We start from the raw sequence: 27,991 nt of genomic DNA, 5'->3' as shown, positions 1-27,991 counted from the left end.
ATACGGTCTTCCTCATTACGGACGTTGCCTTAAACTGCTCAGTTTAATATCAAACATCGATATAACTTTATTATGAATCATGAGAGGAATGCCACTATTGTAAATATTGTAAATGAAATTGAGCAATGAATCGTTTTAAAGCACTAAATTATGGATATAAAGGCACCACATTAAGACGGCTGACGAGGTCAGGTGAATACAAACGGTTTGTGATATCTCTTCCAGGCCTTAATCCTGGAAATGTAAATAACGTGTTGATTAAATATTTAAAGAAAATTAACTAGCATGGTTCAGTGAAGCACATCTGGAAATGCAACCAGTGAAAGAAAATTGTCATCGTTTTGTTACCTTGGGTTTTATTACTTTTGTTGTCGGGGCTTTTCAGAGCTTACTTAAATGTCTGTCTACACTTGCTGAAGACATTCTTGTGATCTCTGAAAGTATTTATTATTTTGTATTTAGGTTATACGCAGGTGCATTTGTTGCGTTTCACTATATCCGTTCCTTTTTCTATGGTTTGATAAGGTGTTCATCATCAATGATATCAATTTCAATTTTATATTTAAAATATTAAAAAACAACAAACAAAACAAACTCTCCATGTCACATTATGTGACTCAGTCCTCTTTCAATGTTTAGGCGGGTGTTTCTAGAAATGCAGAGAATGCTTACCCTACCAGTTCACCTGGTCCATGCTCCCAGTTTATAGTGGAGTTGCTCATTTCCTTCTGTTCTTTTTTATGCATTAGTTATTTTATGTTCTTTGGTGTGTTTGTCTGTTACCTGTCTAGTCTTTGCCCCTGGATTACATTACAAAAAATAAGGAAACAAAAACCAACACGGAAGAAAAACGAAGAAAATAAATGAAGGCACACATTACATCAAAATTTTATTTAGATTCGCCAAGGAAGTGGAGTTTTTGTACGACGGCTAAATGGACGGACAGTGGTATGCCAGAACATGTATGTCAAGAGATGGGCGGAACAAGTCATTTATACTCAAGACAAAACTTTGCATAACACGTAACACATTTCATCAATGCAAATTTTCTTTTTTGCGGTTAATTTCACTACTAGATCCAAGTTTAACCCGAGTTATCAGAACAAATTAGCCCTGAACCATGTTACGTAATCGATATGACTAATTTAAAGAACTTTTTACCTCGATAAAGTCTGTGAGTTTGATTGTTAACCATGTGTAAACATGATATCGTTAATTCGTTGGCACAAGTATCCACTTAATCACCAATATTTCAAAGACCGAAGCGGATGCTGATGGCTTGCTGTAAAATAAAGTCAGACTGCTTTTGTTGATGTGTAGGTATCGACAAATGTTAATTATAAATGTACAGTTTTACTTTCAAAACTATGTATATGCAGAGATCAATTACACATATTACAATATGTACTTTCACGCTTGATATTTCTACTAAGAAACTTTAACTTAGCGATCGAGCATACGAACACCCCGTTAATTTAAAAAAAAAGTGACCTCGTCTATAGTTGCTGTTTAATGGTATCGAATGAAACAAAAATATTGAGACAAACGGCAACTTTCATTAAAATGGCTAAATAAAAACCTCCCAAGTGAGGAATTTAAACACAATAAAAACAAAGTTGTAAGAAAAGCCCTTTCATACAGTTGAAGTTCCACTGATAATAATTTTACATGGACTCACCCTTTTGCCTTCTAATAAATTATTGACTGAATATATATGAAATCGTCTAATATATTTTTGCAACCTGATGAAGTCTGTGAAGCGCTATTAAAATAAAATGAATAGTTAGATAAAACAATTCTGATGATAACTTTTAGTGTAGACAACAACAAAAGGTGAACATACGCCATTCGCTTCTAAATTTACATTTTGAGTCCATTTGAAAATGTGGGACACAAAATATTGCAAGTTAAACCACATCCTATTGACTCGTGTTCTCGGTAAAATCAATCATACATGAGAATTCGTGACTACTCCGGATTTTCCACTATGCCCATTTATAAAATAAGTTGTATGAACGAAATTAACAGTGGATTAATAAGCGAAATCTATCAGTTCGAATAAACGTACAAAAATGGCAGAATTTTGTGGAACATGGCAAATTGACAATAGCACTGGATTCGATGATTATATGAAGGCAATAGGTAGGCATTTTTTTTTCTTTTTTTCCTCATTTTTACTGCTTCGATTGATAATAAAAGATATAAGTTTGGAATTTATACAAGTATATGTCATGAAAATTACGGTCTATAAGGTTTATTAAGATTAACGAGGGAAATAATCTCACAGATATAAAGGAATGCGTATGAAATTAGTAGCTGCCATATACACTTCTAGTTTTTTGATATGCTACTGGGATTGATTTTGGAAAGTTGTGTTTTAAATAACTTAGAAATAGTCTCGAATTACCCGTCGAAATAATTTTTTGAAATATATGTTTTTATTTATATTAATATCAATACTATCAAAACTCTCTGTACATCAGATAAACATTGTAGATATTGATACAGAGAAACTTGTAGCAAGTTAAAATTATACGATTTCTTCTATGATGAAATGAATTAATGAAATACTCCATAAACTGCTTAATATTGCATTAAACTGTAAATAATAGACATATCTTTCATTTGCCAAGATAATTGTTTTATTAGCATTCACCAAGATAAGAAAATGAAAAAGTGGGTGACCTTACTCAGACATTTCTCTAATTCATAACCTTTTACTGCTCGTTTCAAGTGTTGAATAGGCGGATATAATACGAAGAGCTGCACTTAAAACATATATTATGTTATTAAAATATTTGTAAATATGTAATATGAGTCAATTCATACTAATGAGCATTCCTTCAATTCTATATATATATAATCTCTAAACATATTTTAGAATTAAGCACACATGTTTGTAATAATCAGGCAGGATTTTTGCCAAACTTGTTTTATATACTCCCACGTCCATTCGTCCGTCCACAATATTTCTTTTGCATTTATTTCCGCAACTACTTATTACAGCCACTTGTTATTTTGACAGACGCTGTATATATGTATGCCATGACTTAAGATTCGATTTCTGACTGAAGCGACATCCACTTCCTGTTTGACAGTTTTGTTTATATTTTGATTATATGCTTACTTGGGTGGGGGAGCGGGGTTATCCTCTACTGAGGTTTGCTCACAATTTTTCTTCTTTATTGCTGTGTTAATTGATCGAATGTGTCAAAAACATTTAATATACTCTTCAAAGTTCAGATTAAGGAGGGTTATTTTAATTCTTAAAAAAAAAACTCTTTGTTTGGACTTCTTTTCTTCAAAGCTGTTCACATCCTTTGCACAATTATTTGCACCATGACTTCTACTTTGTTTATGATTATTGAAAAATCTTTTAACAGCAAAAGATAAGTTCCACAAGTATAAGTTTGATTAAAAAAGTCCGACTTTGGACACTTGAAAATGCATCGTCCCATGTGCAATCATAATTGCATCGTAGTTTTCATCTATCTCAATTTTCTTATCATGTCTTTTTAATTACCGAAAATGTATTTAATGTTTTTATTGTATAGAGTTCCTGTTAGTATCTCCATTCATGAACTTTTATTGATAGGAATGAAAGACAAAGAATTTCCACATATATAAATGGTCAAAATCAATTTAGAAGTTTGATCACTGTTTAAAATTGTTTGTTACCTTGATTTTACTGTATTGATTTTTAAGTATCGAAGAATTATACAGAGGGTAAATGCATACCGCATCTCCCATTAGTAATTCTACAACCGATAGAAAAAGAAAACGGTAGAGGAAAAATTGACTGGATATATATCGATTTGTAGTGAAAAATGCAGACAATGTTTTTTTTCAACTAATTACCAAATGTTGAACAATCGAATTGACTTCACAAGACTCTTTTTTATCCATCATTAATATGACTATCGGAAAGATATTACGTTTTAATCACAAAAACATACCATTTATATAATAGATATTGGAAAAAAAATCGGTATGCCGTACACGTATTTTAATGAGCATCCTTAGAACCCAGTACTAAGGGAGTTCAAAATCCAGAAACACATTGTTATGTATTTACAAGAAGTACGCAAGACCAAAATATTGAAGTAGAAAGCAAAAATCCAGCACCGATAAATCCTATTAAAATATGTCATAGGAACTACATTATTTCAGTTACCATGTCTAATGCAATGAATGAAAACTTACTAATACAGAGATTTCGAAATGTGTGCTACTGAATATATCGGTAATGATCTTTGGTATATAGTTAAGGTCAGGCAAGTCAAGGGGCCTGTGGGCAATACTCCAAGTGACCTAAGGTCAACCAACAGTGGCATCGAATTAGAGGTTTGACAATACACAATTACAAATCATATAAATATACAAAAATAATGTGCATGCAAGAAGAAATCAGAACCAAAATTTCGAAATAGGAAGTTGAAAAAGGGTTTTATTTGACGATTCTAGGTAAATTCAGTCATAAAAGGTCTTGATCAATAGTCAATAGTTAAGCTGGCAAGAATAATTTATTCAGTTGTTTCGTCAATAATAATATATAAGTTTCTAATTATGGAAAGGTAGTCTGACTAGATCTATATCACAGTCGTCCTCAAAGGCTTAACTATTTTACTGTATAAGAAATTTATGAATAATGAAACGGCCTTATAACGGTAGACGAAAATTAAAATATACATTTATATACATGGAAAAATCTCAAGAAACTTTCATAATGTCATGATAAATGTATACGTTTGAATAGAAGGAATAAAAACCGCTGTTAGGATTCTTTCTTTAGTAAGCAGGTTCCAGACCCCATCAAATTCATGAAAGTTTCTGCACATATAAAACAAGAAGAAAAAAGAAGATAAATTGCTTTTAAATTTGAAATGATTTACAAAATTAACACTATACATGAATCTCAATCAAAGTTGTGGATTTATTCATACCAGTCTACAGGTTATGAAATCTATCTCGTACCACTGTGACATCTATGGCAACACCGCCTGCACAAAGTCCAGTGCCCTAGACCACTCGGCTATAATATCATTGGGAATTTTTCAGACCCTTATATAAATATAGGAAAACCTCGGGAGTGAGCTGTTGTCCACGAATGTCATATATTTATGTTTTTCTCGGAAACGAATATAGATACAAATACATGTAATTATTAGTCATCAGTTATTCAGCTGTCTACATATTATATGTTCCTTCCTGAGCTTATTTCTAAACTATTGCCTATTGTTTTGTGTCAGCAAAACAGAAATCGTCTGAATATAGCTGAAATACTGCTGCTCGGATGTTAAACCCCAACAATCAATCATTCAACAAAACAGAATACAAAGGGAACGATGAAAGATGGCTTACTCTAGGCAAGCAACTTTAAATTACCGGAACGAATGATTGAATTCCAAAACCCATTAAAGAATTCTTTCTTCAATGGTTGAATATCAATGCTGTGGGAAATTATAAATTGAAACCTTTAAAATGCATTTCGCAAAACAAGCTGTATTAAACACATTTTCCCCTTGTTATGATTTAAAAAAAACGAATATTACCGGTTACAAAGATTAGCCAACATTTAGATGATATTACTACATTTCGCATTTATAGCGTTAACATACGAAATATTTTATTTTGTGTTTATGTAGGGTAATAACAAAATTTCCGAATTAATAAAATCTAAGCAGTGGTCAAGAGGATCGAATATCATTGATGATCTGTAACATCACTTACGTTGCTCAATAATAAAAAAAAGTCTACTGCATAACACTAAATTCAATGTATATTGCGAACAAGTGGTTCTGTATAGCTGTTTTCTTTAAGGCATGCATTTGGCATAATACATGTGAATTTCAATTACACACATAGTTTATAAATGCGGTAAGTGATTTAACAAAGATTTTCACACAAGACTGGTAATATATCGGCTGGCAACGCTTATTCGTGTCAACGTTTTGGATCTATAAATACGATGATAATCGGACACTCATTTCTTAACAAAATAATGAACAATTTCCGATTACATAAGTCATTTATATGGTATGCACCAGATGGTACAGCAACAACAAAAAGGAAATTTGCTGTTATGAAACCTAGTAATCCTATTTGCTATTTTTATAGCGCGTTTACTCGGAAATTTCTTTAATAAATCACACGATAACTTAAAGAGGTCTGAACGCAAATGTTGAAAGTGAATTTATGCAACATTTTTATTTTATTTACGTGTCAAAATGTGATCCATATACTGAAAGCTGTAGGTTGGGTATATAATATATTTCTACTACTTAAGGAGGTAGACCTAGGGTAAGGGACATAACTCTTAAAATAAGTGATATGTTTGTATCATATTCAATTTCACGGCAGCTCTCAAGCTTTCCTTTGAAAAATGATTAAATCGGGCCAAGTTACTTTGATGCTTCTATGCGATTGATGTAAAATGGTGAATGTAAACGTTCCAATGATTTGTATAAGAGTTGTGTCCCTTGCCCTAGGTCTACCTCCTTAAAGTTGTACTAGAATTGTAGTGTCAATTGTTTTTGCTTTAATAATGGAAAGAAAAGTGTTATAGTCAGAAATTCGTGGAGGCGAGGTTTAAGTTTAAATCATTCAGAAATAAGCAATTGTTTTTTTAAAAAACTATATCAGTATCTTAAAAAAATACATAGTGCGTACAGAACAAGGTCATGCACTCTTAAGGAAGCAAATTTATATAGTAAAGTAAGCAATTAATTTTCGTTATAAAACAATTGTTTTAAACACCGGATAACATTACTTATTGGTTAAAAGGACATTTTAAGTGGTTACCATTCGATTTTGAATTATGACTGAACAGTTTTAATTGTTTGTCAATGTCCTTTGTGTTTTTTCTTATACAAAGGAAAAGGTCCTTTACGAAAGATACAAAAACGTTTTCGTAAGAAAGTTGAAATTGACGACCTCAAAACGCGTTTTCCTTTATTTTTAAAGTGAAAAAATAGCACTGGATGTTTCATTGTTTTTATAACTTTTGTGAGTCAGCATTTACAATAATCTGGCACAATGAGATAAATCTGAAACATTCATATCCAAAACCAAGCTATTCGACAAAGTACTTTCTCTAAAGGAAGCATTCTCTCTTTTAAGGAGATAGACCTAAGGTAAGGGACACAACTCTTACCAATCATTGGAACGTTTGTATTCAGCATTTGACATCAACCTCATGTAAGAGTTATGTCCCTTACCCTATGTCTACCTCCTTAAATGACCAGGAAATCTTGTGGTTATTCTTTGATTCCCATGCCTCAAATCATCAAATTACACCGCCAATGTATTATTTCATACCACGTGATTTGTACGAAGACTGACACTTAGACACGTCGATGAAAACCTTGTTGTTCTAAATGTAAATGACATTAATATTACCAGATAGAACCGAGAGTAAGCTTTAAAAGTTTCAAGCGAATACGATCATAAAAATATCTAAATGGACTTGCATGATAGAAGAACAGAATGCAGGAAGTCAATAGAGATAATCTATGAACAAATGTCTTCAAGAGGGTGTCCATGAAGACCCATGCAGTGGGTGGCACACGCACAATTTGGTGTGATTTAATTTACTCTTTGTCACCCATATAAAAGAATCTGTCCGGTTTCTACATGAACAGTTTCTTAAATCTTATCTTAATTGTACGAAAAGTTAATTTTATTTAGTGTTTTGTGTATTCTTTTATTCCTTTTCTATAGTATTTTATCTGTTGTCTTGGTCTAGTCCTGTCCACGAATCATAAATATATTGTTATTCGTTCTAATCAGGACCTTATAGCTTTTACTTTAAATCTATTTTTGAACAATTACCAGACGGTCATGAAGTCAAATATGCGTTATGGTATTTTCATTGTGGATGATGTTGCATTTAAAATAGATCATCTGGACATTTCCCATGGCTATGAACAATCCGGCAGTTGTAAATGATATGCAATATTGAGAATTGTTACTTTAAGTTGCGTTTTGAGATAAATATTATATAGACTGTACATGAAATTGACACTTTGCAAGAGTTGTTGTTCTTGATTTGGTTTCATTTCTTGATTTTACTTTGAGATGAATGTATGATTTTCTGAAAAAGTGCAGACCTGAATGCAGAATTGATTATCGTTATGTGGAAGTATAGAATATTTAGCATCGTTTGTTTGGTGGGTTTTTCTTCACCATAAATTACTTTACCATTGTCAGTGTCTGAATTTTATGTTGACTGGTACTAAAAAAATATTCAACTTGAAGTAGTACTTTATCCCAAGATCTGTAATTACATATTTTTAAAAATTTCTTTGTCCTCCTCGGTTCTACTTTTGATTCCACGGTCGTCATTCAAAAATTGACCATGCAAATGTATGAAAAAAATCCCTGTGATACGGTGCTATAAGGTTCTGAGTATGACACTTCCCTGTGTCTCGTGATATAAATTGACCTGAAATATATCATTAGTGAATAATTTAATTTAAAATGTAACAAGCTTTCTGATTGGATAAAAAAAAATTGTCCATTATCTCATAGACCAGATTTTGTAATGTGTATAGCTGTGATGTCATCAACCTATTTTGATGATTTACTCCTTTAATTTCGATACTAAAATTAAATTATAAGGAATGACTGTTACATTTTTTTCTTTTTCAGTCTATTTGAAATAACATCAATGCCAGTAGTGCACACTTGAAAATAACCTGCAATGCATGTTATCTAATGTGCACCACGTTAATGAGGTTATTTCAGAAAGAATAAGAATCAAATCTGTGTTTCTATAACATTGACAGTATTTTGGCCTATCCTCGATAATACTATTAGTTTAAACGTATATATAAATACCTTAGATTTCATACAAAAAGCATGAACATCCCTCTGATACCGTGTTACAGAGTTCTAAGTTGAGTTATGACGTTTCCATTTAATTAAAGCACTCCTATGACTTATGATATAAATTGGTCTAGATCATTAGTATGAAAATTCTGTGATAAAACAATGGCAGAGTTTTCTGGAAAGTGGGAAATATTTAGCAGCGATAATTTTGTTGAGTATATGATTGCAATCGGTGAGTTTAGCATTTTGCATTTAAAACTTTTGAATTATAAATACAGTAGTTACGGATTCTGTGGTGAAAAAAAAATTTCATTATTTTTTGCAAGGTGGAATGGGAATATCCCGACCGTATTAAAGATAAATTTTGTTTTAATTCTAAATTCTCTTTTTTTCCATTTTATTAAATGAAAAAAAGTTTCAAAATGATTGCTATTATTTTATCAGTATTAGATAGACCAATTAATCTCATCAGCACAATAAGACAATTTTTGCATGATTTCTAAAAAACTAAACACCAAGTCCTTTATACCAGATAACATTACAAATAACAGTGTCAATAGAAGGCATTGTCATCAAGAAAATTTGACTTGAAACGTCATGCTATACGTAATGACTGGTTACAAAAGACTGTCTGCCTGAATTGAAAAGGAAACTGATAGGACTAAAAGATAACTAAAAACTGCACTTCAACTTTTGATACGAAAAAAAGTCTACTCTCTACTCTCTGACAACATAATGAGTATAACATTACATTGGAGCAAAATGATAGGTGGGATTTTATTCTTTCTGCATGTGCCATTCATATCATTTGGTCTGGCCTGGTTTCTACATTGGCAGTCTTTAATTTCTTCCCTTTTTTTTTCTTAATTGTATGGGTTATTCTATTTCATTAAGTTTTTAGTGTTTTCTTATTCTGCCCACGGATCATTAAAATATTGTCCTTTGTTCTAGTTATGGTTTCAATGCTTTTGATTTAAATCTATTTTTGAACAATTTTCAGTTAATTGCTGTAGGCAATTTTCATTGTGGATGATGTTGCGTTTAAAAGGGATAACCCAGACATGTCATATGGCTATCTTCAAGTAGGCAATTGAATTTATAGTGTAAAATGAAAACTTGAGTATCGCTTCTTGGAAAAAAAAACAATTGAGTACTTAATCAACCGGATCTGTACTTATATACGTTTTTATATAATTTCTTTGCCCTTCCCCAAATATACTTATGATTACTATTTTATGATTTACTAATTTTACGAATAAATGAAAATCCCACTGATTCGGTGTTGCAGAGATCTAAATTTAGTTATTATGACGCTTCTCTTTAGATTATGGAACTCCTATTACTTATGATATAAATTGGCCTCGATCTCCTCATTATAGTGTAAACGATCAGTTATGAAACAATGGCAGAATTTTCTGGAAAATGGGAAATATTTAGCAGCGATAACTTTGTTGAATATATGATTGCAATCGGTGAGTTGGACTTTTGCATTCAAACCCTCCATTTATTAAACAGTTAATGATTTGCAATAATTTTGTTAACTCGGTATCAGTAGTGCTTGCTTTTTTTTCGCTTTGTAAAACCATTTTAATTCATTTTAAATATTGTTTTCATAAATGTTTTTAAACTACCACAATTTAAATAAAATTTTCATTTATAGTTTTTGTATAACGTGTGTTTTTTTATTTGCTTCGTTACTTGATCGAAAATGACGACAAAGTCATATAAGACTCCCATTATCCCATAACCCCCCCACCAAAAAAAGGTTGACAATATAAAAAAAAAGGAAATTGAAGCGGTTCAGTTTGGCCTGTTAGACCCCCACACCATTTCATATTTTTTGTACGCCACTGAAAGTACTCGATTCAATGCCATGGACTAGAAGGTTCCATCATACACCCCAAACTCAACAATTTCATGATGATTAACGTTTACATTTGTATTTCCTACTTACGAATCACTTTGTCGCCAAAAATATTTGCGGATTCTTTTTTTTCTATATTTTCTAACACACTGGGTCAAAAAGCACAGATTTTTTGTGACTCAATAGTACGAGTGTTTACGTCTTCCTGGGCATGTTGGGGTGCTTGGGGTATCTAAGCCCACGTAGTTAAACTGATTTTTGTAAAAGATTTGTTAGACGTTATAAATTGATGCTGAATGCAATATTTATGAATTCACAATATATAAATATTATTGACAGACCAGCTCGTTTATATACACAGTTTGTTATCAAACGTAAAATGGATCCATTAAGATACAGATAACGAACGGTAAGAAATGCACTTAACCCAATAAGATAAGAATCCAGATAAGAATAAGGCAGGTTAGGATTACTAATCAACTAAAGATATTGCTGAATTTATATTGATTAGAGGCTTTCGACAAACAGGTACATTCTTGATACGAAGAATGGCAATGACATAAGTTGGTGACGCTTGGTACTTTTTGAGTGGTAACATTTTGAAAAAAGTGAATTTGTCATGCAGTAAATCTTTATCTACATAATAAAGAATGGTTTTTGTTTAGGTTTATTAACGATTGTATTTCTATATCAACTGTATTTCTGTTACGCAGGACTTACATATCATTAAGATCTCTTAAATTACCACTGTACAAAAAGACGAACCTGATATTAATATTCAACATCAAATACTACTTGTAGTAATCTTTTAACCGTCGACAGAAGTGTTGGATATGAATACAATGGTGTCATTTCATTTTCAAATTGGGAAATAAATTTGTTTTAACAGATATTACAAATGACAATGTCAGAAGATGACATTTTGGCCTGTAACGTCATTTGAAAAAAAGAAGGTGTGAGAAAAGAGGGAAAATTACATAATGTGTTTTAAAACAAACAATTTTTTATGTAGTGAAAATGAAATAATTTTTGTGGTGAAATTTTCATTCATCTTAGTTTTTGTGTTGTATGATTTTCGCTTGTCTGTATGGTGTTTCCGGCTATTTTTGTCGCTCGGCATTTCTTTATTTTATGCATAAAATATATCATTTTGCTAAAATACAATTATAATCTTGTTTCTTACTTTAAATGTATTTAACTGTTTTTCTCAGGCTGTTGGATATATGATATATAACTCTGATAACATTATAAACTACATACGAAATATATGACCACATCGTAACACACATCATATGTGAAGCAGATTGATTGTAGCAATCAATGCCCTCCACTTTTGCAGGGCGATTTTATTCTATTAACACCCTGCCATAAGCTCCGTCAACCTATGCCACGATTGTACTACGCTCATCGCGATATATCAACATGATTTGTTAAACCGTTTTTGTTTTAATATTGATAATACATAATTTACACGTCTTACCGGTTTGAAAACCTTCCGTACTTGACATTTATCGGATTTTAAGGAGGTAGACCTAGGGTAAAGGACACAACTCTTAAAAATCATTGGAATGTTTGTATTAAGCATTTAACATCAATCTTATCTAAGGATCTAATTAACTTAGATTCATTTTATTCTGCTTCATATGAAAGCTTGACAGGCTTTGGTGAAATTGAATATGATACAAACATATCACTGATTTCATGAGTTATGCCCCTTACCCTGTGTCTACCTCCTTGATCACTTACGATATGACGGGTGCCGCAGGTGATTCTTATCCTTCCAGAGCATATGATGTTATTCCTTGGTTTCCTTTCGTGTGAGTTCATCTTACAAGTACTTTAGTTTTTCTTTAGTTGTCTTTTGTTCCTTATATTCATTTCTTTTATTATATTAAATTATGCATTATTTTGTTCGCTATATTGAGTACTTAGATCGGTTACACAGGCAAATATTTTTCACGTGAAATTCATGTAACTTGAGCTTCACATGAAATTAACGTGATTTTCACGTGAACTTCACTGAACATGTATTCCTTCTGAACATTTCACGTAAAGGCTCGATTCGCCAGATTTTTTTCAGTTTATTTCCTTAATTCAGGTGAAAATCATGTAAAATTCGTGTGAAAATCAAGTAAAATAATTTTGCTTGTAAGCTTCCAGTTTTCAAGTATTGGCCATATATTTTGATTTTGATGTATCTGAATTGTCCTTCTGTTCTGATGCCTCCATATCAATTTTCTTTTTTCGATATACAACTTACCATGCACTATATGCAAAGTTTTCTTTCATGGAAAGTGTTGAAAATCAACGTTTAAAAAGATGAACGCAAATGATTTGGAATACTTATCGTATGGAATTAATCAGCCCAGATACCAGAAATTTTCATAAATACGGATAACCACATTTTAGGTACAAGTCCTTCTAAGAATCAGGCAACATGGGAAAAACCTGAAACCTACATATCAAATATCCACTTTTTAGACAATATAATTGCACTCAAGGAAGTGAAATGACCATTAATAGATCACTGCATTACTGGATATGTTTGGGTATTTTCATTACAATGCTACATTAAAGTTATTGAAATGTTCATTTATAGTGCACTTCGATGAAAGTACAACTCATTTTACCAAATGATATGGAATATTTTGTCTTATTATTGTTATTTCAAACCTTCCTTTCACCCATTGCTTTATTCTTACAGAGACTGATATTTATAACAAAAAAAGAAAGACTGTCCTGTGGAACAAAAAAAAAAATAAATACATTTTAAAAAATGACAACTAAATAGATGAAAATTTTTTAAAAATATTGTCTTATATCCAAGGTAAGATTCAATGCAATTCAGTTCTTATTCTTGAAAGAAAATATAAGCTTTTCGTGGTTAATCAATTGGGAAAAACATGAGAAGTATTATTACTACTTTATCTGCCACTTATAATTTTTGCCTTCGTCATCATGCGTTATACTCATTTAGTTATTTTGCTATTATGCAATTCAAAATTTGATCTGATAATAGAAGACATCTCCTGTTTACACAATGCTATAGTGTTTGCACAACTGCACTATTTCTCTGCAACCGTCAAATCCTTTTTTCAAAGTAATCTATCAAATTCTTTTCTGCAATGTTTACTTTTTTACATGGATTGATCATGCAGAGGCAAAGCTGGACCTTGACTTCAGTAATAGTATAAAAAAATGATTAAGTAAAGATAAAAATATTCAAACAAAGGGGTTTACATTCAGCATTGATGAATCCTTTGACAAATGCGGAAATATTTTCCACCGGCATTGTGCCTTCAGTAAAAATTGAAGATCTCTTGATTTTTACACAAAGTATGGTCGAAAGCTAATAGCATTTGCTTTACCGTTGACTGTAAAAACAATAAATGTACCAACCATCTGTTTAAAATTGCATCACCAGCTACATCAATAATCACAGAAATATAGAGTTATATCACCCATATAGACAGCTTATTCCAGACCGATGGTATCAGTTTTTTTATTTGAATAATCAGACATTCTTACCTATAAAACGCATGTCGTCCGAAATTCACGGATAAGGGCAATCAATTTTGTATTGTAAGCAATTTAAAAAGAGTAATCAAGGGAACTAACATTTTAGAGGAAATCAACAGATTTAATCCGGGGACAACAACCAGTCATGTAAAACGGACATACACAACAAATAAACATAAAATAGTCAAAATAATTTTTAAAAGTTTGTTTGTTTGTTTGTTGGGGTTTAACGTCCGAACAGCAATATTTCAGCTATATTCAGACGATGAACATGAAATGGATGATAAAATGAACATGAAATGATGATGAAATGAAAAAAGGATGGGACAAAAGGATAATAGGGTCGACAAAGTTTGATTGCCACTAGAAAAAAGGGTGATGGGTAAGGTCGGGCAGTTTAGCCTCTTGTGGCGGAGCGCAAAGGTTCCTACTCCTATCGTATACCTCAGCAGGGTTCTTTAACGTGCGAGGAACGTGACATCTTTCCCAACACGGTGCACCACTATGGTATGCGGTCAGGTTTTCCGTATAATAGCCTGACAACCCCAGCATGCAACATGCCAGGGGTACCCCATTCCACCACCTGGGGCACACATCCCATTTGCTCTGTGGGCAGAGCGCCTAGCCCCCGGCTAGGTTTCTGAGCATTATTTAGTCGCCTTTTACGACAAACTTGGCGCTGCTGCAGGCCTATTCTTTTAACGCCTGGACCTGCACGGGGCAAAATAATACGTACAAAGCAACAAAAGAAAAGTAAATGAGCACCTTGGACTCCACAAAAAAAAATAAATAAACTGGGAGCATGGAGGTTGTTATCCTAACACTTGAATTATTTAATTTGCTGACAACCGTGAATAAAATCAGATTAGTCATAAGAATATTCTGAATTGGGCAAATACCATCCATGTGTCCTTTTTTCACAAAAAAAAAACAAAACAAAACAAAAACAAAAAAAAAAACAAAAACAAAATACAAACAAAATCTGCACGTGCACCAACTACATATTTTTATTAATTCATACAAAAAAAAACGATACTTTATAACTTTATCGAGGGAGAAGTGATTCATATTATCAAAAACAACAAAGAAAACATCACTAATGAAGCAACGTCTTTTTGGACAATATTGTTATCTTCATAACGATATAACATTCATAGAAAAATATTTGTAAAAAGGATAGTGAACGTGTCATCTATCATCACATTTGTTTCAAAAACTTTCGTCGAACCCAAGCCACACCCATTTAACTAATGAATAATGTAAATAATGTGTATATTTCCTTGTCTTTAGCAAGCAATTGACATTTTACATTTGACATTAGCAAAGTTTGCCATAAGAAACTGCTCCAGTCATTTCCGATGGAAATGGTAGGTTAGCTGTTATTCTTGATTTTACTGATGTTTACTCAGCAATCATAAGTGAGCTGAAATAAAAAGAAAAACATTTATATAAGTAGCAATCTCCATAAAAATCAGACAGGAGGTGATTTATGCATGTAAATAAATCACCGGATTCAGCTTCATTTCCTGATCAGAAACAGTTACTGATCAACATAACCAGCCTTAGTTTGTCATATGGTTGTTGTTCTTTTTTAGATAATCATTATATAGATTATTGTAGATGAAATTGGAACTTTGCAGGATTCACATTTCTTAATTTGGTTTCATATGGTTAATTGTAGTGGGAACTTCATTGTAAAATTTTCTCAAAAATGCAGATCTGAATACAGAAATGATTATTATTATGTAAAACTGCACCATATTTAAGTTCAAAAGCATCGTTTGCATGGTCAGTTTTTCTACACCATGAATTACTTTATCATTGGTATTGTCTGAATTTTCTGTGGACTGGTACTTAAATGATAAACCCATTCAATCGATCTTGTATTCAGCATTTAAAATTTAAATTAAACGCATCTTCCACGCAAACTAGTAGTATTCACATAATTTGAAATAGGTACGAGCGTCAAGATTAAATGTTAAAAAAGGTGTAAATCTATACCTGTTCCATTTCAGATGCTTTGTAACACAAATATACGGTATATAATCCTTTTAGATTTTATCACCCTGTATGGATACTTACGTATTCATTCAAATACAACAAAGACCATTTATCTCGTTCCGTTTCCGAGGACTGTTTATTTGACGAATATCGTTTTAATTTGTTGTGTTCGAAGCGGAAGTGCAAAATCTAATGTTTAAAATGTCCAATGAGTTAAGGGCCAATATTTTTGAGAAATATCTTCGAAGAAGAATACAAATTTCAAATTGAAGAAGAGGAGGAAGAATTTATCGGAACTAGCATAGAAAAGCTTTCAAAAAAGGATGTCGCCAAGATCTTCGAATATCACCCTCTGCAAGAACCAGATCCTCAATTTGCTTTTATACTACGTGCTCCTGTGGTTCAACTGGAGAGAAAGATCAATCATTTTATGGATCGAGGAGGTCAAATTTAGAAGTGCATTATCGAGTGGGTAGTTCTTATGAGGGAACAAGAAATAAATTTCCGCTGCATCATCTGAATATGTCAAGTGAAATGCAAGGTCATTTTGACGAAGATGTGATAAACATTGCATTCGATTCAATAATTATTCATCAAAATAATTTATCTGTGCTTCAACAAGAAGATATAAGAACCTTAGTTCATCATTCAGTTGACAAAAAAGAGGCGAGTGTACTTTAAAGCGGTATCGGGAAAAAAATGGTCCTGCTTGGACATTGCAGTTTGGTTATGTAAGCGGAAGTGTCGAGAGAGTTATACATCTAGATCTTGTAGCCGTTGCAATTGTTTCCGGTGGCAACTTTCAGAAGGTTGTAGAGGAGCATTGTGGTCTAAAAGAATTTCGAAAAGAAATTCACAAAACTGGTAGAGTAATTTAAGTTAAAAAACAAGTATCCTTCACTGAAACAGAAGCACATTTTGTCAAAAATAAATTGTCGAAGGACCATAAGAAGGTATATCAGCTCTTAAAATATTTTATTCACGGGCACGGTAATTCGGTTGATATAGGTCATTCACTAGACAAACAGGAATACTCATCATACATTCTGAAAACATTGATCATTCGTCACCATGACAGTTGTAAAGAACTTCCGGGTCAGCTGGGACCATGTTTATTAGCTTTGCTAGAAGATATTTGCAAATTTGAAAATACAGAAAACTTGCCTATGTTATCTAAGCAAGACAAATCCAGGGAAAACGACAACAAGAAGCTTTTTCTGCGGCCTTTCCTTGAACATCTTAAAGATGATTTAAAATCTATTGCTTTATCAAGTACCGAGAGCAACTTTGATGGACTAACGAAGCAACAGAGCCTGGCTATATCTGTCAATGCGAAATACAAGAATAGTCTTTAGGCTTTGATGTGCTTTGTTACATTTCTGTGTCATTTGGTAATAACTTGGAAAGGTTTACAGACCACAACAAGTAAATCTATCTTGAAGTTTAGTTCAGGGCGCTGAAACTTCAGATTAAATTACTCTTATCATTTGTTATGAGAAATATCTTTAATTTCTGGTTTTACACATTCGTTAATAAGACGAGAGCCATTTTTCGAATGGTAGTTTAAAATCCATAACGTATTTTGCATAGCATGCTTCATTTAAGAGAGATACTCTATGAAATACCCCACTCACCACAAATATAAATAGTTGATATTGCCCTAATGAACCCTGTAATGAAAAATATAAGGTAAAATAAACCAAGAAGGTTTCATTCTTGTTTTAACAAAGAATATCAAATACCTGGCGGTTTTTTTGTTTTAAATTTAATTGTTATATAGTTTTAAAAATATATGTTTTTATTTACAGAATGCATATAACGTAACAAAAGAATATAGAATAAATAAGTCAAGAAAATAATGATGTTGAACTACTCGCTAATTATGTTTTTATCATACTTTTAACATTCAAGCGCGTGAGAATGACCACTGATTATCAATGACCTCTTTTGAATTTCTCCCTCAAAATCTAAAGAGCACAACTAATGTTCAAACCTGCACGATTATTATACCGACTGATACCAGGTTAAAGTTGTACTTCTATCAACAGTGCACGTGCAGACTTGTAGAGTTACGTGTATATTAATTAATTCTGCAACTTTAGCCATGTGGTCTACATTATAACAATTATATAACTGTACTTTTATTAAAAAGATTATATGAATCATCTTAACCATCTCGAGTAGTACTACATGGATCACATATAACTGCTTTCACTATGTGAACTTTTGTTGCTGCTCTCATCTACAACCTTTTTGAAACATTGGAAAATATATTTGAAAATAATAGAAACTGAACTACTACATACTAGTTTCGCAGATGTTATAGTAAGGAAGTATTGATATACATATTTTCATAACAGAAACCTCTTTGAATTAAAAATAAATCACATACCAAAAACTTTTCGACTTAATGGATAATTAGTTTCATGAGTAATAACCTAAGATGAAAAGAAAAAAAAATCATTTAAGGTTACAGCATACCTTAACCAATTATTGAATTATATTTACAAAAATAAGATATTTACATTTTAATCAAAGGTAAAAGAGCAATGTTTACATTACTAATCATATCAAAATATACCTAATATAAGATAAAGGCAATCACATGTTCTTCCACAGAGATTTTACTACTTGATTACCACTAAACAATTAAACGGCATTCTCCCAGCGTCGAGATAGGTGATATTTGATCACGTTTTCTGCTTTGTTTGGCATTATCGTACCTACAATGTTTACAGGCAAACGAATAGTCAGATTAAAGATATTTTCATTACCCTACGATTTTAAAAATGAGCAATACACAGATAATGTATTTCAGAAATCTAATGAATATATAAACTGAAAGGGGGACTGGGAAAGAAATCTCCAGTAGAGTATGATGGTAAAATATTAATTATTGATGAAACATGAAAAATATTCTCTATTTTCTTTTAACTATTGGCATACCATGTCATCCCCCAAAAAAGCAAATCATTTTTTAAAATTCATCACAATTTACTAATAGTATCTGAGATACGGGTGTCATAATTTATGCAATTGATTCTTTGCAGACAATAAGAAATGCAAAACAATTTTCTAAAAGTTGTTAACAGATTAACAAGTGCCATAAGATATTAATATGTGAATACTTCTAGGGTTTTCATTCTTTTTTTTTTCATTTTTAAAAACCGCCTTAATGATTTTTATTGAAATGTCTGGTATATAAGTCACTCATAGCTTGATGAAGCCTGGATTGAGTATCTGTGTGTTTTATGTTTTTTATGCTATTTCCTGTCCTGTAAATGAGAGCAGAAAAATCAAATATGAAATTATTTTTATTAATGATCTGATAAGATTATGCTTTATCTTCATATCGCACACTGGTATATAAGCATTTAAATTTACTAGTATTTCTATTTTTGTCTTATGACCATTTCTTTTGACTACTGCTTAAATCTTATTAGTACGGTAATTTTGTTATTATTACACTTACGACGGATTAAAAAATAAGTATAGAAAATATTCACGGTTACCAAAACCTTATCTGCCCATATACATGATTCACTCCATTTATAATGAGCGTTTTTTTCAAAGGGACATGACCCACAAACACCTGGTTTGTGGTCTCATTTGGTAAAGAAAGAACAGTAAACATTTTTCTTTGAAACTTAAGTAATTAACACTACGGTTAGTAGCTAAATGGTTTGAAATTAATTATTCAAAAGTCACCAAGTACTTACTGCAGCTACAAAAAGTCAAATATTTGTATTTGAAGTCTACTGCTGTCCATTGCTCCAATCGGACGGACAGTAAACCAGTCTGTCAGGTTGGTAGGTTACTTCCTTCTGTTAGAAAATAAAAAAAAAACAAAGTCGAAGTCGGGAATATGAAACAGGTCTTTTAACTACTTTTTTTTATTTGTTCTAAATCGTCCCTCACAGTATTGTCTATACATTAAGGCAGCAACAATTTTTTGACAAAATGTTTGTTTCTGGAAAATGTGGAAAAAATAGTTTGACTAATCACTGGAAAGAAAAAAAAAGTTTGTTTTAAAATTGACAAAAAAAAAATCATGCTGTAATAGTGAAAGGTGCTATGCAGTAGTGACTTGTAAAAACAATATTTTCAATATTTGGGGAAACAAGTATTTGATTTTGAAGTTATTTTTATTCAACGGAAAAAGTTTGTCTCAGATAAAAATCCATAGCCCCTCTCCCCCAATAGAGAATCAAATGGCTGTTGCCTAAGTTGGTAAAGCAATTTGTCTTGCTATTATTCATTATGCCTCTGTTGATAGATTGATAGATGGAACAATGCAATTATTGTAATAATTAGCTTGAAGACTTATTATCCCTACAACAAAATTACGTATTCGCTGCATTCTTTGTCTCAGAACGAGTACAAAAATCTGAACTAAATTCTGTAATTGGTAAACCAGTAGTGTCGAATGTAATCGACAATATGATATCAAAAATATCATGTATCGTTTACTACATTCTTATTTCATATTAAGCAACATACCAAATTTCACTTCAGATATTTCACCATATTTAACGACAGCCTTTAAATTAGCAAAATGTGCGTCCAAACTAAAATTTCTTGAAAAAAACATAGTGGCTGCCAGATCTCGTTTGAATACAAAAAAATACCAATCATATAATATTGCATATTTCGATATGCCGTACACGTGTTTCAAGGAGTAACCTGTCATCAGCAGCGATATGCTGTACACGTGTTTCAAGGAGTAACCTGTCATCAGCAGCGATATGCTGTACACGTGTTTCAAGGAGTAACCTGTCATCAGCAGCGATATGCTGTACTCGTGTTTCAAGGAGTAACCTGTCATCAGCAGCGATATGCTGTACTCGTGTTTCAAGGAGTAACCTGTCATCAGCAGCGATATGCTGTACACGTGTTTCAAGGAGTAACCTGTCATCAGCAGCGATATGCTGTACTCGTGTTTCAAGGAGTAACCTGTCATCAGCAGCGATATGCTGTATTCGTGTTTCAAGGAGTAACCTGTCATCAGCAGCGATATGCTGTACACGTGTTTCAAGGAGTAACCTGTCATCAGCAGCGATATGCTGTACACGTGTTTCAAGGAGTAACCTGTCATCAGCAGCGATATGCTGTACTCGTGTTACAAGGGGTAACCTGTCATCAGCAGCGATATGCTGTACTCGTGTTTCAAGGGGTAACCTGTCATCAGCAGCGATATGCTGTACTCGTGTTTCAATGAGTAACCTGTCATCAGCAGCATTAAAATACGAAGGAAGATCTAAATAAAAAAATGTATGCAGGGTGTTCTCAAATCCAAATGTATCGGAAAGAACTGATTCATTCATCTGACTCTAATGGGAGGTCAGAATGGTCTCTATAAATATCACATCAATTCATGCACTCTAAGTCATTTTTATTTTTTTTGTTTTTTTTGTTTTTGTTTTTTGTGTCATATTAGTTTAAGTTTAGCGCCATTGAGTATCTCCCTAATTAAGCTTCAATATTCCTGTTACAGACATAGATACAAACCAGTCAGGATACAGAGACTCTTAAGAGCTTCGAGTTTGATTTCAATGGAAACCTAAATATGACATTATTTTCCCAACACATTTTCTGGTTTAGTGGGTCGTATTAAGTTTGATTAAAACCTAATGAAGCAGTAACCTTAATTAGCTTCAGTTTCTGTTCTTGACACTCAAGGGGCGACCTAATCTTGTTAGTATATATAGAGAGACTCTTAAGGAGAATTCTAGAGAGCTTTGAATTATTTTAAGTACCAGTACATATAAAATTCAGACACTGTCTACTATTATGTAGAGATGATTCATTGTGTAGAAAATCCAACCGAAAAAACAATGCTTTTTCGGTCTACATATAATATATTTTACCTAACAATAGTCCTTTCTGTATCCAGATCTGTACTTCTGAGAAAAGTTTACTCTCATCCTCCACTTAAATCAACCGAATCAAACCAAATTAAATAGGATAACTCTTGCAAAGTACCAATTTCAGACATAATCTATATAATTGTTATCTCGAAAGTGCAACTATTCAATGACCTACTATGACTGGTTAAGTGGTCTGTATATATTTCTGAATTAGAAATAAGAGTGACGTTGGTGGGTATTTGACATTCATGCATCACCCCTGTCTGATTTTTATGAAGACTGGCATTTAATACACCATTTCGTGTAAACAGCCGGTGTTTCATGAGCATGCTTGCATTGGAAACTTATTTCCCACACCTCTTTTTATTTTGTCATTGAGTAGGATTCTATAATTGCATTTGTAAATAAAATTAAAATAGCTTACATCGAACATTTGACATAATTTTGTTCTACTTGATATCATCGACTTTATAGTCAATAGTTGAAAATATGTAAGTACTACTACTGTGCTGCTAAAAACTAACCACTAACTAAATGAACTTTTAAACCCAACATAACAGACTTAATATTTTGTTTTCCTAGTATATAATAAGCATTTATATTTCTCGTTCAATAACTCCAGTCTTTCCAGAGGAATGAAAGATAATGTACATTATTGTTTACTAAAATGTTTATTTTGCAATTATATGTAATTTCCTGTGGTTTATACAGTCTTTAGTAGTGACTGGAGGCAATTACCATTTGTCACGAAAAATGATGATCAAAAGAGAGATATATTTTCATACAGGTAGGGCCTAAAATTTGAAAATTTACGCAATCGTCTACGTCCGTGTCAACAAATTTCGTTACTTCCGTCAGAATATTTTATTAGCCACTTATAATTCTGGTCTTACATTCTACATATTTAGGACGTCGCTGGCGCTCCGTCCATATAAACTTTTAAAATAGGCCAGTAAATAAAACAAACATATATAAAGATGATTAAAAAAGCTAAAGCAATTTCTAGATCTAGAATTTGGACATGACCTTTATCTTTATATTGATTAACAGCATGCACATGTATATTTTTATACGTTGATCATCTTGGCAATTATTTTTGACATCTGTTCATCGTCGGTTAGACAGTTAATAAATATTAAAATGACTAGATGTAAACTAGTTAACATACTTTTTGACATGGACATATGCTGAGATTAATACTAAAGAAATATTGCAATACTAATTGTGCTCTGTTGTTTTAAAGTACCCCGACACAAAGCGAGGAAAATTTGTTAAAACTTGTTTTAAAAAAAAATATGCCTTTTTTCTAAAAATATGATTATAAACTTAATTTCCCGAAATAAAAATATCCTTTTTTTCAGGTTATACAACTAAGATATTCCTGCCATATTTTGTGGGCATTGGAATGTTTACAGCTTCAACCATAAAGATCATAATGCAGTTAATTTTTTTTAAATATTATTGCTTCATCGATCATTCTTTTTAAATACTACTTATCCAAGAAGTGTGGTTTGAACGATGACTTTTTATCATTGGTTAAATTAGCGTTAATTGGCGGTTTGAAGAGTAGAGAGCGCGGTTTTATACCTTCCACCCACTTTTGTTTTGGAAAATTGTGTTCATATTTGTGCAAATTCCAGGCAAAATGAGCAAACGGAGGCCTTGCACCAATCTCTTTTTATTTTTTTTAAATTACTGGTTCTGCTCCTGATTTTTCATGATAGTTCAAACACAAAACATAAATTACTTCAGCTTTTCGAATCCAATAAGCATATAAACACAGTGTAGAAATAACATCATGTTGAACCTGATATACCATAAAACAAGTAGATAATCTGAGACAGAAAGTAACAAATAACAAAACAGAACAGTCAAAAGACGTTATGTGTTCAAGACCGTACAAGTAACTTGTAAAAATAAATACACCATTCATCTAAGCCTTTAGAAGTATGCCTGTCATGTGTGGTATGCATTCAAAAATGTCTTGAGATGAACAGACTACGCATCTTATCTTATAGTTACCATATGACTTTTATGTATTTTTGTTGTCTGTGGTTATGTAATCTCATATAAAGATTGGGGTTTTATACATGCATTTCTGGTGGCAAGCTCATATTTTTCGACTTTTTGTTAATAAATCTGACTGCATTCTTTTTGGAGGATACATGGCGTGTTCTATAACATATTAATTATCCGAGAGTATGTTTTTTTCAGTATCGTCTTTGTAGTTGCAAAGTAATTCAACATCATCTTTGTTCATGTGTCTGGTTTTCAATCGAAAACAGGAAATAAAATGATACGCTTTTAATTTGCTTTGTTTGCCAACAATCTAAGGTTAGGTCTATGATAGAATCAGGCAGGTTCTGCAGCAAGCTCCGATCACTGTCTTAGTCTCAACTCTATACTCTGCAGGCTGTCTTCTCAGACAGTACAAAAATCTTGGAATATCTGGATTTACAAAATTGTTATACGCTACTTATACAATTGTCGAATTACACCTGATTTAAATATTGACCGATAGATATTTTCTGCATTGGGTAGTTATAGAGAAAACGAACAGTTGCCGCTAAGTTGAGCATGATTCAACAGTATAACTTGTACATCAAAATAATTTTGCAGAATTTTGAATTGCTGAAAAGCAAAAATTGATATATTTAGCAGATCAAGGATTAAGAAGAAAGATTGTATCATTCATTATTGATTTGATTAAAATTGCATTGCAGAATTCAATCGTTCAAACAAAATAACGATTTCAAAGCGATAATCATATAATTGAGGAACGATGTGGACTACAGAGAGAAATGAATGCCATTAATTCTTGCATGATATAATGAAAATTCACGGCTTCTTTTCTTTCTTTCTTTATTTTTTTTTGAGGGAGTGGGGTGGGATCATCACTTTTGTTTATGCTCTATTTTTGTTTTTGTTGGTCTTAGTTTTTTTCAACAATAATGTTATTATTTTTTTTTGTCTATGTGAGCCAGACAAGTGGTGATCCAGATCAATTTATTCTGAAAAAATGGTCTTCTGTATTTTTGTACATTTTCTTTTGAATTCCGAGTGATGTCTGTACTGACCTTAGAATTGTAATGCAAATTATTGCCAGTGAAAGCAGTGTAAATAAAATCAACGGGTATATTAAAAACTAGAGATGTGTATATTTTAATTATACAGCATACATAAAAATCGCCCTATTGGCGCTTATCAAAATATACTGACGTTATTGTTTATGGAATAGTTTTACTTCTTTGCAGGCGTCCCAGATGACAAAAGGGCGGTTGCTATGAAAACATTGGGTGATGACTCCAAAATGACCTATTCCATTAGTAACAGTGGTTCTGATTGGACGTTTGGGGTATCTACGTCAGCAGGGTCACGAGAAATAAAATTTACTTTGGGAACAGAAATAGATACAACTACTTTAGATGGAAGACCACTGAAGGTAAGCAATGTTTTTTTTTTTCGAAAGATGAAGGTGAAATCAAAAATACTTTAGGAATATCAAATAATTAAAAAAAAAATAGAAAAACTATTTTATAAACCAACAGTAATTCTACCGATTGGAAACAAGAAGAAAACTATACGAAAAGATGTATTGCTAGACATATAATTGTACTTAATAGTTTCAGGTTAAATTCATCCCTGAACTGAAAGATCCTTAAAACTGGAAATTTGCTTGACTCCCTGTCAGCATAACCGAAATAGTTTATTGATTTTAGATACTTTTATATATTCCAAATCTATATCCTCTCTTTAGATGACTCAAAAGCCAACAATTACGTCGAATACATGTTTATCGAACCATTGTTCATGCGTTGATTGCTATATGCTACAACAGTAATATCCCTATGTTTGCAAATTATAAAGTGATTTGCATTTATATTACCATAATTATATTTTCCATTTGAATGCGAATGAATTGATTGCTAAGATGGTTTTGACATGATATAATCATGGATAAGTCTCCAGTAACCTAAGCATATTCAATATAATGTTGCTTTTTTTGTTATGTCTGAAAAGCTGTATCAGCGTTTGTAAGCGTCATGCCTAATTTTTGGTCGCGAAGTTAACCTTTTATTAGCGATATCAGAATCGATCAGACATAAAGCTTTCAATGAAAGGGTAATCAAGGGAACCAAGGTAATAGCGGTAATCAAAAGAATGTAATCCAGGGACAAAGACCAGACATGGAAAACAGACATACACAACAAAGAACATAAAGTAACTAAAATCATACATACAAAGTAACAAAAGCAAATGAGCAACTCGGACTCCACTAAAAACTGGGAGCATGGACCAGGTGCACCGGTAGGGTAAGCGTCCTCTGCCGAGTTGCTCATAAAAAGTCAAGTCCGGGGTAGACAAACGAGGAAAGGAAAACTATGAGCCGTTGAATAAATCAGTTTTCATGGTGCAGATGGATACACCATAACGATCCACGAGTTCATGATGACGACTTTCAATCTTGTAGCAACATAATCCTGTTTGCCAAAAATTGCCCATATGTTTTAGATCTATGGTCGTAACCTAAGAAGGCAAAATTTCAGGCAGTAATAACAATTAAAAATTAAATATATTGCCGATAAAATTTCGTTAAAGACGCATAAATGACAACCAAATCTAAACTACACAGATGTCTCTTTTTTTGTGTATTTTTGTTGTTGTTAATGTTTTGTTTTGCAGAGCAATTCCTATTAACCACATACATGTACTTGTTTCATACTGGTGACATACTGTATAAACTCTTCTGTTAGTTCTGCGACTTAAAATTCTGCTTGTTTGAATTGTTTCTGAATTGAAATTTGTTGGCAAATTAAATAATGACGACTGATTATATTGTTTAATTGTAGGCTTTGTTTACAATGGACGGGAACCAGTTGGTTGAAAAACAAAAGGGACCAGATTTCGAATCAGTGAATGTTAGGACCGTCGATGGTGACCAGATGACAATGGTTAGGTTATGGTGTATTTCAAGTATTAACATGTCATATGTAAATCATAAAAGTTTTATCATTAATAGGTGTTTTAAAAAAAAATCAGGCATTAGAACCCACTTCTGTCACGTCAACAATGACAATTTATGTAAATTCTAAACTCGACTTGAATCTTTTTGCTGCAATTTGCATAAATGAAGTTAGAAGTTATGAAGTAAGCTTTTATTTGTAACTATCGAGGCTAAATTCGTAGGGTTATCAACATTGACAAAAATACGCGTTTTGTGTATACTTATTGTGCATTGATCGCGTTTCATGTATATTCAGTTAATGTTTTACAGCATTGTAATTAATTCGCTTTATATCAGAATCTTTTTCTTCAACTTTTTCGATTTCACATAAATGCTTTCTTTTCTTATTTTTTTTTTGCATTTTTTAGGTCATGACTGGTAATGGTGTCAGCTGCACCCGTAAATACAAGAAGGTGTAAATGCGTCAACTGCGCCATCTATTTCCGACACTGCCTTTTATAAAGTGTCTGGACATATAGTTTAAATGTGCAAATGTTTTGTTGAATGGTGTAATAAGTTCAAATATATGCATGCTAACTATGTTTAAACAATGTTTATCAGTAAATGTTATGTACTGTTTTATGGAAAACCGAAAAGTCGAGGAATCTGAAAAAAAATATACGAAAAGTTCTGAAATCAATGACCTCACACGAGAACTGGAAAAGTTCTGACTGTAACAATAAAAACTTTTTTGGATAGCTTTTTGTAAATGTAGATCTGCCATGAATTATTTTGTTCATTAATTTAAATGATACATTCAAACAAAGAAATAATGTTAAGTGCCTATCTTTCCAGTATTATTTATTTTTCATTCTCATTATATGTGTAGATGTTTATTTACTTGTTGTGTAGACATTTCAAATTTTTTTTATCATTTTCGCAAATAAATTGCAATACTGTCGTTTA

At 32.2% G+C, this 27,991-nt stretch overlaps 2 protein-coding genes and 1 long non-coding RNA gene across 7 annotated transcripts; 2 read left to right on the top strand and 1 right to left on the bottom strand.

The window, feature by feature from the left end:
* Positions 1 to 5,099, bottom strand: LOC148606156 (uncharacterized). Its single transcript, XR_015915544.1, has 4 exons — positions 4,944 to 5,099; positions 1,679 to 1,762; positions 1,162 to 1,282; positions 1 to 234 (listed from the first exon to the last, which is right to left on the bottom strand). It is a non-coding gene; the product is annotated as an uncharacterized LOC148606156 (long non-coding RNA).
* Positions 1,982 to 27,989, top strand: LOC148606154 (sodium/calcium exchanger regulatory protein 1-like). 5 transcript variants are annotated; one of them, XM_088547022.1, is made up of 5 exons: positions 10,210 to 11,102; positions 13,103 to 22,867; positions 25,335 to 25,522; positions 26,931 to 27,032; positions 27,454 to 27,989. In XM_088547022.1, exons 2-5 carry the CDS (start codon positions 22,834 to 22,836, stop codon positions 27,502 to 27,504), a joined length of 375 nt encoding a protein of 124 aa, XP_088403148.1. In that variant the 5' UTR covers positions 10,210 to 11,102; positions 13,103 to 22,833; the 3' UTR covers positions 27,505 to 27,989. The 5 variants fall into 5 exon arrangements, with proteins under 5 accessions (XP_088403143.1, XP_088403147.1, XP_088403146.1 ...); XM_088547017.1 differs by lacking the exons at positions 10,210 to 11,102; positions 13,103 to 22,867 and adding an exon at positions 1,982 to 2,142; XM_088547021.1 differs by lacking the exons at positions 10,210 to 11,102; positions 13,103 to 22,867 and adding an exon at positions 6,166 to 6,250.
* On the top strand, positions 15,702 to 20,063 carry LOC148606155 (uncharacterized). The gene is made up of 3 exons (XM_088546010.1): positions 15,702 to 15,777; positions 16,432 to 16,662; positions 17,093 to 20,063. The coding sequence occupies exons 1-3, from the start codon at positions 15,702 to 15,704 to the stop codon at positions 17,566 to 17,568; spliced, it is 783 nt and encodes a 260-aa protein (XP_088402136.1). The 3' UTR covers positions 17,569 to 20,063.
* Positions 27,990 to 27,991: the final 2 nt, after the last annotated feature.

This window comes from Perna viridis, chromosome 9 (genome assembly GCF_037379345.1).
Source record: "Perna viridis isolate PV_CMFRI_1.1 ecotype Kerala chromosome 9, ASM3737934v1, whole genome shotgun sequence".
Lineage (NCBI taxonomy): Eukaryota > Metazoa > Mollusca > Bivalvia > Mytilida > Mytilidae > Perna > Perna viridis.
This window is presented reverse-complemented; position numbering and strand designations above follow the sequence as displayed.